This window comes from Vanessa cardui, chromosome 26, assembly GCF_905220365.1.
Source record: "Vanessa cardui chromosome 26, ilVanCard2.1, whole genome shotgun sequence".
NCBI lineage: Eukaryota > Metazoa > Arthropoda > Insecta > Lepidoptera > Nymphalidae > Vanessa > Vanessa cardui.
In genome coordinates, this window is record NC_061148.1 from 5,875,821 (window position 1) to 5,887,570 (window position 11,750).

The window sequence follows — 11,750 nt, forward strand, 5'->3', positions numbered from 1 at the left end:
CATATGCACTGAGTTAAAAAAGGCTCTTTTTTAATAACAAACAGACACTCTAATGTTATTATATGTATAGATAAGTATTTACACATAACAATAATACTTTGTTTGCCATAATTAATTAAATACTCGATCGAATATATGATCAGAATCAAATTAAAAAATTCAAAATAGTTGCTATTTTTACACTTCGATATTCCACGAGTAACCGAGCGACCATCATAGCCGTTGTCTCCAATCAACACTCCTCGCCTTGATTGGTAACAATAAATGATACTTGTCAAATTGAACACTAAAGAGATACTTGTATCGATATGCAAAATGTGTCGGGACCTAATTAAACTGGTTTATTAGAAGAATTCGTTACAAAACACCGATTTCTGATACTTTTCAAAAAGGAGGAGGTTATCAATTCGTCTGTATTTTTTTTATGTTTGTTACTAGTTCATTTAACTTAGGAGGACTCTAAAAAGTATGTTGAATACGCAATTATTTCTATTGCTTTTTAGTGCATATTCATTTGTTTTAAAACAGTGTTTTGTTTAAAGTCTGTTTATCTTTGTGTTAAATTTTTTATTTATACAGTATACTAAAGGCATTAATTTCGGGATATTTACCATGTTTTTTATTTTTGTTCGGTGATACGAATGTAGATAATGTCGAAGTATCAAGCTCCACCGAACAAAAACAAAAAACATAGTAAATGTTCCGAAATTAATGTCTTTAGTAATAAAAATAACCATGTTCATTTAAAATCTTACTTTTACAGTATGAGAGTAAGATTTAAGAGAAGAACCGGCAAGAAACTCAGTACCTAGTTACTCTTTTTCAATACAGTCATGTTAGTTAATTATAATTATATAATGTAATTTATCCTGCCTGGAAGTCAACAAGTATTAATTCCACGGTTTTCTATCATCTGGATCATTTTGTACAGAATGATATCTTTATCTATATTTAAATTTATGAAAGGGCAAAGTTAAAAATTTCTGCGGAATTTTATGATTTGACTGTGACACGAATATTATAATGACATTAAATTATTTGACAATTATAAAATGAGCTGTTACACGTATCATAACCAAGGTCGCAAATTCAAATTCTGGATTTCTTTGTTTAAGATCAACATCGTGAGGAAACCTTTATGGATAAAAAAATACTATATATTTATTAACTAATTTGCAGTGTAATATAATGTTGTCCTATTCATTGGACCTTCATGGCATGTACTTAAAAGATAAGTGGAATGAACTAGCGAAGCCTATGTCAGCAGGCAATTTGACCATAAATAAACTAAATGGTTGCTGGTAGAAACAACATAAAATTTTGATTTAAGGCTCGAAAATTGGTCTTAAAATCTGTAGGAATAAAGTCTATTTTCGTTTTATTATTTTCGCTATAAATTCTATTTTTTTTTCCACACAAAAACAAATAAAATTCTCATTCAGAACTACCACGTTTATTTAAACATACATTAAATATTTAACTAAACTAACACGACAATATTTAGCGAACACTCCTTTCTATATGTTTGTAACAACACAAGTCTACCTAAAGATTCAAAATGTCACAAGCGCCTAGTTTTTTCAGAAAACATTAATACATAATTGATTCAAAATACAATTCCAAAAAACAAATTTTCGATAAACCATCAGTTTAATTTTAATCTTTTTGATCCGGTTGTTTCTCATCGTCTTGAAGTCGCCCACAATACGCTTCAGCCACAAAAAATATAATAGATAAGAACCAACCAAAAACCATTAATACCATACAAGCGTTAAAATTCTCTAAAGTAAGCGGCACATTCTCATGACTCGTTCCCAATTGAAATAAAAGCTTCTTGTGTCTCAAATATCTCGCGTGTATGAGCTGACTGAATCCAGCTTCCACTAAAATACTTAGAATACGACTGACCGGCTGAGTTAACACGGAATTCTTCTTAAAGAAAATGACTGTTGGACTGTTTACAATTTTCTCTGGTAAAATCTGCAAGTGCCGAACACCATTATAATCAATTAAATGTTCAACGATTATTTCCTTATTGAACGCTAATACGATATCAGACTTTCCTTCTGATATTTTATCAAGTACCTCATAAGCTTGGTCGAATTCCATAGTTTCCCAATTGTCATAAATACAACTATCGTCAGCATAATAATCTCTTAAATTTCCTAGACCGCCGTAGGGATATTTACCTTTCAATACGTCTTCGAAACTTGTAAAATATTCTTCGTAATCGTGTTTTTTCAGAGAACCTATTAAAGCTGCTTGATAGGCATTTCTAATGACAAAACTAAACCATATCCAACAGTACATAACTAACAGGAACTGCCGAATTGATGGGTTTCTTAATATTGGTATTCCTAAAAACAATGCCCAGGAATAAAACAATAAGCTAAATCTTGTAGGTCCAATCTTGAGGATCTTTCGAAGTCTTTGCCATTTGCTCAATTTCATTAACGAATTAATGAAAACAATACAAACAAATGTAAAGAATAATACGATTCTCAAATCGGTTTGCAATGGATTCAGAAGTTTCTGCCAAGCTGGTTTTTGTAAAGGCAGTTTTGCAGTCCAAACTATATCCATTGAGTTGTATACGAAGGATATTTGGAAATTCCCGTACTTGTCAGCTGTTACAGGAAGCGAACACATGGATGCGTGAACGCGATCGTTAAAAACGTCACCTAATGAACCAGTCCAATTGCCGTCATCGTATTGACCCCAATCATTTCCATCTTGAGGTAACTTTATTTCCAACGTTGCGTTTAGAGCATTAGCTACGAGTTTTAAAATATTTCCATCCCCTCCAGAGGGTTCTAGAGTATCGTTGCTCAGATACATGAACGGCGGTTGCTCGAATGTTGATACAATGAGCGAACATTTGTTGAAATTTTTTAATTTATCTGGAAATACTGTTTTGTAACATTCGTCGGCAGGGCAATTGTCAGACACATCTACGTTATACGGTTCGCTGCTTACACATTTCCCTGGATGGACAATGTCATATGAAAACGATACAAAATCATCCGTACTTTCTCCTCTCATATATATAACGTTTATAATTTTAATCTTCGCTAGAGTCGAAAATATTTGATTTTCATTACAATTTTCGTAATCACTCACAGTGCATACAATAATATATTTACCGCTATTATCATAATTCATTTTATCCAGCCACAGTAAAGTATCGATAATTTCAATGGAGCTTTGACCAAATATCACAAACTGTGGTACGGGAATACGATTACGAGGAACATTTTTTCCAAGTTTTATAATAACGGACTGTTTATAAATCTTTAAAAATGTCCCCAATGCCAATGTATACTGAACTGTATTAAACATTACCAATGTAACATAGCGCCAATCGAAATTGTAAAAAGCAATTTTTGCAGCTACTTCTCCAATCCTCTTTAAAGCATAAACTTCCTCTTTTACAATAAAATCCAAACTATTATTCATTATTAATCTTCAAAATTGTCCAAGCTAGAGTTATTTGCAAAATAAAGCTGCACAAATCTACATCATTAACGTCTTATATACTGTTCACACGAATCAATAACTGATTACCACATTACGTGTTCAAAACTAATGGCTATAATATTTTCATCGTGCTTTATTATTTTCCGTTTAACTAACACTTAGGAAATCAATTTCTATACAAAGAGTCTCTGTTTTGTTTTTTTATGTAGTACTTTTCAATAATTAATAATACGAACGACAACGTCCAACCACATAACAAAATTACATAGCAACCTGTAAAATTACTTAATTTGATTGGTTTATCCACGTCTTCAGACCTCTCAATATTGTTTGTCACCGTGTTATTTCTGAAGATCACATCAACCCAACCAAATTCGACCAAACGCTCGATAATTCTATTTATCGGCGGCACTAAAGGTGAAAATCGTTTAAAAAATATCACCGCCGGGCAATTAATGATTTTTTGGGGTAAAATATGCAATTTTCTACCAGGCTGTTTTAGAAAAACTTTAGCTGTTGCTAAATTCATTGCTAAGACAAATTTCATACCTTCAGTCAGATTTAACATAATAGTGTAGTATTGATTACTTTCCATGTGTTGCCAATTATCGTATACTAAAGAATTATTAATATAATAATCTTTTAAGGCAGCTCCACCACCAAAGGGGTACTCGGCTTCAATAGCTTGCTCTATACTTAAAAGTTGAGTCGAATATATATCAGTTTTCAATGAATTTATCAAATGAACTTGATAAAATGTTCTCATTAGAAAACAGTACCAAATCCACATTAACACCAAATAACACAGTGACATATTTGCTGGGAATAGTGAAATCGGCTGACCCATACATATTTCCCAAGACGAAAATAATACCTTATCGGGAATTCGTCCAAATTTCATTTTCTTATACAGATAGATGCAAATATTTGTTTTAAATATCAAAACTGTGATAACCACAAGTGCGAATGAAACTAAAAAAGCTATTTGCGTATCTACTTTGAAAGGCCTTAAGAGTTTATAGTATGGCAGCTCCAGTTCAGGTGGATGAGTTACCCATCCTAACGTTATGGTGTAATAGAAATTCGAAATTTGAAAGTCCTGGTTCCTCGATTGAGTAATACTTGCAGAGGTCATTGAGAAGTTAGCTAAATCATAATACAAGTCGCCAAGAGAGCCCACCCAAGTTCCATTCTCGTCCAGATTTCCCCAGCCGTTACCGTATTGCGGTGTCATTATAACCAGCGTTGCATTGAGCGCTTCAATCAGAATACGTAAGAGATCACCATCAGCACCAGACGGATCATCGTCACTGATGTCCATGTAAGGAACTTGAATAAACGTCGAAACTACGAGCGGACAGCCGTAAAGATTTTTCAATTTAATCGGAAACATATCTCCACAACGATCTCCGTTCTGTATACAATTCTCCCAATTATCCAATTTCGTTGGAGGAGAATTCTTGCAATTGTGACCAAAATCATAGGTGTAACCAATCGCACCACAGTTTGGTTTGTGTTTAATGAAAACAACATTTGTAATTTTATGATTCCATAACATTTCAACTGCTTCTGTTTCATCACAGTCATTAAACTCGTTCGATTGGCAGATTATCAAAAACTTACCAATGTAATTGAATTTATGGTCTTCTAGCCATTCTATTAAATAAATCACATCGTCGATCTTTTGTCCAAATAGAACAAATTGTTTTGTTATTTCTGAATATCTCGGTTTAAGATTGACATTGGCAACTATAGCGGTTTTGTTATATTCTTGGAGAAACGCACTCACACCGCAGGATACTGCTGAATTTAGCAGTACCAAAGTAACATAGTGCCATTTGAAATTGTGGAACGCTATTTTGGCAGCGCTTTTTGCTAGATTCTCTATTCCATCACAGTCATCTAATTGTATATTCGTTTCCATAAGGCTATTTATCGACATGGCTTTTGTCACGTTCGTGTTAAATAACAGCAATTGAATAATAACTGTGGCTAATGTACTGATATTATCGGTTTTGGAAATCAGGGTTGGGGTGGAATACGATTACGACAATAGATGATTACTTTGTAAATTGATAAATGTTGATGATGTTGATAATTTCTTTTATGTGTTGATTCATACATGTATTACTTAAAATGATTTTATTTATAATTATCCGATTTTATGTGAAAGATTTGTTGAAAGCATAGCTGAGTCGTATGGTTTGACGGCAAAATAATATTACATAGACCTAACTTAAAAATACTGCAACTTTAATATGATATTCAATCAGTAAGAAACGAATTGAGTTCTTAGACTATAAGGATCTAATTATTTTAATTAAATAAATATACTATGTTTAATTAGACGATTCAAAAGTGCTTGTAAACAAACACTTTTGAATCGTCATTTAACAAACTATATTGAGTGCAATGCACATGTGGCAGAATTTCGATGAAATTAATCACATGCAGGTTTCCTCACGATGTTTTCCTTCACCGCCGAGCACGAGATGAATTATAATCACAAATTAAGCACATATGTATATAGTGGTGCCTGGATTTGAAACTGCAATCATCGGTCTCTCATCAATCATCTCAGTTGTTAGTAATACAATTATATATGTATGTAATATTGGTGATCAAGAAGTATAAGCTCCACGCACACACTGAAAGTCCGATTTATGTTTTAGTTGGCTAGCTCGCTGCTAGAAAGTTATTGATATTTTTTAAGAAATTCTCAAAAGCAGCTCATAATTAAGAAATAGGCAGTGTTTTCCAAACCTCAAAAAACACATTTTTGTGCATGCTTTGTTCTTATTTTAGTAATTGTGACACATTGAATAGAACTATACTTCTGTTATGTTATACTATTTTAAGAAGTTTAGACATAATTCAAGAACCAAATGTAATAAATAAATATTATGAGGTTACGTTTTTTTTAATGTAATTTGTATATGTGCTGCAACCCTGACTTATAAAGATTAATTTAAAAAATATAGCGATTATAACAGCAATTATAATCATATAGTTCGCTACGAAATGTAAAATAGTTTTTATTACACCATAGTTATAAAATATGTACAATGTACATGCAAATTGTGTTAATACTTTTAGATATACATTTAATATATTACTCTTAGTAAAATACCTAATACACCGGTTTTTAAATATATGCTAAATAAGTTAAAAATGATAGTAGCTCTATGATTATATTGATTATTTGTAGTACGTTTTATAGCCAGGCTATTCGCGAACCGCGTTAAATACATAAAGTTCATATTGCATATTAGCTGTGCCTGCAACCTTGAACGCTTTGAATTTAACAAAAAAAAAATATTATTGTAGCCTTAGTTACTTCTTATTATATCAGTTATCTGCCAGTGAAAGTCCCGTAAAAATCGGTCCAGTCGTTCCAGAGATTAACCGGAACAATATAATTATATTTTGGTGTACCGTGTATACATATGCATTGAGTAAAAAAGGGCTATTTTAATTATAAAAACAGACACTCCAATTATATTATATGTATAGATTATAATGCCTACATTAGTCTTTAACATTTCTCAATGAATGGGCTATCTAATGCTAAAAGATTTTTTACACTGTACTAATAAAAATTAACGAGTTCTACCAAACAATTATATTAATTAGATTTATATAATTATGAATGATGAGAATAAAAAAAAATCAAAGTGAACCTAGTAACATTTTGATACACACAGATTTAAGATAACGAAGCCAAATTATTTATATTGTTTTTATCAGGCGTGCATAATAAGTACAGTCGGCAAAACAATATACATTTTATTTTTAAATAAAATGCTTCGCACGGGTGCAATATTGATTCTAAATATACTACAGAGTTCTTGTTTCTTTCCTATATTGTCCATGTATTTATTTAAAAAACCTTTCCCTGAAATAACCCTATCTATTAAAAAAACTACATCAAAATCCGTTGTGTAATTTTAAAGATCTATACGTACATAGGGACAGACAGCGGTAAGCGAGTTTGTTTTATACTACGTAATGACGTCATTTCTTTACAGCACATGTATTTAGTTACATATTGAAATTGTTCACTCAAATGCGACTTACCCAACGTCCTAATTATCTTTATTTTCAAACATCAGAATTCTTAATTAATGACGTTTGTACGTCATTAATTAAGAATTACGTATTTCGAATAATTAATTATTTTCACATTTATTCTTATGGGTTAAGTATAAATACGATTATTTCATCATTAAACGTTATCAATAAGCAGAATTCACCAGAATAAACCGATTACCATTCTTTTTGGCCTATTTACTAATAGCTAGTTTCTGCCTGTGCGTGCAGGTACAAATCGAATTTGGGTATAAGGTCTGTATGACTTGTTGCCATGGCAACGTGTGCGGGAAATATCATCATAATCGGTTGATTAGTTTGTGACAAACAAAACATTTCGCATATGGGTTAAAATATTGAATCGATAATATGTATAATACTCCCTAATCCACTAAATCTATATCATATCTAAAATTTTAGTACATAATATTTTTAAATTAAATCAAATCAAATATATTTCTTTCTAAAGTAAAGTAACAGCCCGTAAATTTCCCACTGCTGGGCTAAGACCTCCTCTTCCATTGAGGAGAGGGTTTGGAACATATTCCACCACGCTGTTCCAGTGCGGGTTGGTGGAATGCACATGTGGCAGACTTTCGATGCAATTAGACACATTTACCCCACTCTAAATTAGAAGATTCCTCCTGATTCCTAATGGTCACCACGCCCGTTAGATACAAGAGTTAAAGCAATACTACCCACAAATGATACGTTCCTGATGGGTTTGCACAAAGCCCTTCTATACCTATAGAGAATTATAGAAGAAATCTAAGATAGACCCGATCGAAGGCTATCCATAATCATAGATCGTTAAAAGTTATGATTATTCAATCAACAACATACACGTGTATGACTAGTCTAGTCAATCTACTTGATTTATTTTAGTTTTTTTTTTTTAATTCTTTGATTTCATATAAGTATATTTAGATATTTGTTATATATAAATATATTATTATATAAATATATATTTTATTTAGTATATTATATTTTTTTGTATTTGCATTATGAATTCAAGCTCTGAATCATTTTATTCTGCAAGAGATGATGATGACGACATATCTTTTCTTAGTACTGATGATAATTTTCAATTACTTGGAGATTTACTGTCTAATGAATTCTCACATTTTCGTAAGAATTTAAATATTTGTCACATCAATGCACAAAGTGTTCCAAGTCATTTTTCCGATCTCTTTTCTACATTTAACCAGGCATCCATTCATGCTGTTCTTATTTCCGAGACCTGGTTAAAACCTTCTCTTCTTTCTACTTCTTTTTCTATACCTAATTACATCTTAATCAGGAATGATCGAATCGGAAAAACTGGTGGGGGTGTTGCAATATATTTAAAAAGTCACATCCCTTACAAACTTATCTGTCAATCAACTTCCCAGTATACCGCATCATCTGAATATTTATTCATCGAGATAGATGTAGGCACCAAGATAGCCCTCGGAGTGGTCTATTGTCCCCCCAATATCAATTATTTTTCTTCTCTTGAGTCCCTCTTCGAGAATCTGATGCCTAAGTACACTAATGTTATTGTAATGGGGGATATCAACACTTGTTTGATCAAGAATAATTATCGGTCGTCTAAGCTCAGATTTTTACTAGACTCCTTTAACCTCCAGGTTTTACCGCTCGCTGCAACACACCACCTAATCGACGGTCCCGACAGTCTCTTAGACTTAATTATAGCGTCTAAAGGTGACTTGGTCTCTAAATTTGGTCAGTTTCAGCGCCGGAATTCTCTCACCACGATCTAATATTCGCCTCCTTTAAATTCAGATCACCTAAGCCCAAACCCAAGATGCTGCTGCTGCGAAGCTACCGTTACCTAGATCTCGATAGGTTATTGGAAGATGCTACTCTTATTCCTTGGACACAGATAGAGGTGTTGTCGTCAATTGACGAGAAGTTACATTTTCTGTGCTCTAAATTAATTCAATTATTCGGCCGACACTCGCCTCTACGCCTTGTTAAAATAAAAAAAAATTCAAACCTTTGGTTTAATGACGATTTAAAAAAAGCGAGAGTCAAGAGGGATAAAGCCTTCCGTAAGTATAAGAGGGACCGTTCTGCTCTCAACTGGTCAGCTTATAAAGCTGCAAGGAATCGCTGCAACCAGTTGTGTAGAAAGCTCAAACGCCGATATATCTTTGACAAAACACGTGAATCTTCTCCCGAGGAAGCTTTAAAATTTTTAAATACCCTCGGTATTGGCAAGTCTCAAACTTTCTCTGACCAATCTCAATTGGATTTAAACAATCTCAATCTTCACCTCCAGTCCTCGACTTGCAAACTAAACTTTCAACGCTTTCTGAAATACATGGCTTGCCTAGAATCACTTCCCCACCTTTCAGCTTTTCTCCTATCACGGAGGATGATGTTAAGAAAACCATTCTTTCGATCAAATCTAAGGCGGTTGGTTGCGATGGAATAAGTCGAATTATGATTACCCTTATCCTCAATTTTCTAATTCCCTCCATAACTCACATCGTAAACTTCTCCTTTTCCACGAGTACATTTCCTGAGATGTGGCGCAAGGCTTTTGTTCTCCCACTCCCTAAAATATCAAATCCTTCGCTACCTTCTCATTTTCGTCCTATAACAATCCTCCCCTTTTTATCCAAAATCCTGGAGTCCATTGCACACCAACAAATCTCTTGCTACCTTCATAAATGCGACTTATTCAATCCACTCCAATCGGGCTTTCGCCCAGGTCACAGCACAACAACAGCATTGTTAAAGGTCACGGACGATATTCGTATTGCCATGGAAAACCAGCAACTCACAGTGCTCGTGCTAATTGACTTTAGCAATGCTTTCAATGCAGTAGACCATGACCTCCTTCTTGCATTGCTTTCCCATGCTAACTTTTCAGAATCTACTGTTGAATGGTTTTCGTCTTATCTTCGAGGGCGCCGGCAATCCACACGCATTGGTCAACTACAATCTGATTGGTGCGAAGTGAGTGCCGGTGTTCCTCAAGGCGGCATATTATCTCCTCTGTTATTTTCTGTTTTTATAAACGCCATCACTAAAATTTTAACTTCGCACTACCATCTGTATGCCGATGACTTGCAGCTCTACGAACACTCTGCTGTTAATGATCTTGCCGCGGCTATTAACTCCCTAAACGATAATCTCCACCGCATTTCTCTTTGGTCCGCTAAATATGGTATCACTGTCAATCCATCCAAGTGTCAAGCCATCATTATAGGCAGCAGGAGACAGTTAGCTAAGCTAGATGTTCTGACTCTGCCCTGTCTAAGATATAATAATATACAAATAGAGTTCAGCAGTAGTGTTAAAGACCTCGGCATTATCATTGACAGTAAACTCACTTGGGGGGAACATATTAAAGAAGTTTCTCGTAGGTTTTACGCCACTATGCATTCCATGATGCGTTTAAAAAATTTTTTGCCCATGGAAACTAAAATCCAGCTTGTTACTACCCTCTTGGTTCCAATTCTTGATTACGGTGACTCCTGCTATCTAGATCTGTCGGAAGAACTCCTGCAACAACTTAATCGTCTCCTTAACACTGGCATTCGCTTTATCTTTAGCTTACGCAAATTCGACCACGTTTCTCGTTTTAGGAAACAGTTACACTGGCTTCCTTTACGGGAACGTAGATATACTCGGGTTCTATGTCTTCTCTACTCCATTCTTACCGACCCTAATGCTCCCACTTACTTATCCTCTAAATTTTCTCTTCTTTCCTCTACTCATAATAAGCCCTTACGATCCTCTCAATACCTTACCCTTTTCATACCTTCCCATAAATCTGGCTTTGTTTCCAACTCTTTCTCTCTAGTTGCAGCCCGGCTTTGGAACACTTTGCCAACACCGCGTGATGTCTTTTCATCAATACCATTCTCATAATTGGATTCATATATATATATATATATGTTTATATGTTAAATATTTATGTACTTATATATGTATTTTATGTATATGTATATTTATGTATTTTATATTATATTATGTATAACATTGATTTAATTAATTTACTGTATTATTATTTTATATATTTATAGGTGTCTATCGCTATGTATTTATTTTTCTTTAACTTCTGTGCACACCCTACTGACTTCTCTCCTGCACTATTCTGGGTTGGCTGGCAGAAAATGCTGTAATAGCGTTAAGTCCGCCCTTTGTACATGATTAATCTGTGCAATAAA

General features: G+C 33.7%; 2 protein-coding genes across 2 annotated transcripts; both read right to left on the minus strand.

Moving 5' to 3' along the window:
* Nucleotides 1–1,656: 1,656 nt before the first annotated feature.
* Nucleotides 1,657–3,474, minus strand: LOC124540663. The gene has a single exon (XM_047118331.1). The coding sequence runs from the start codon at nucleotides 3,454–3,456 to the stop codon at nucleotides 1,657–1,659; it is 1,800 nt and encodes a 599-aa protein (XP_046974287.1). The 5' UTR covers nucleotides 3,457–3,474.
* A 169-nt stretch (nucleotides 3,475–3,643) lies between these two features.
* LOC124540665 (ionotropic receptor 25a-like) lies at nucleotides 3,644–5,401 on the minus strand. The gene has a single exon (XM_047118332.1). The coding sequence runs from the start codon at nucleotides 5,399–5,401 to the stop codon at nucleotides 3,644–3,646; it is 1,758 nt and encodes a 585-aa protein (XP_046974288.1).
* Between the last annotated feature and the right edge of the window lie 6,349 nt (nucleotides 5,402–11,750).

Bases quoted from the DNA above. Each gene is read 5' to 3' on its own strand.
- LOC124540665 (XM_047118332.1), bottom strand. From the start codon at position 5,401: ATGGAAACGAATATACAATTAGATGACTGTGATGGAATAGAGAATCTA.
- LOC124540663 (XM_047118331.1), bottom strand. From the start codon at position 3,456: ATGAATAATAGTTTGGATTTTATTGTAAAAGAGGAAGTTTATGCTTTA.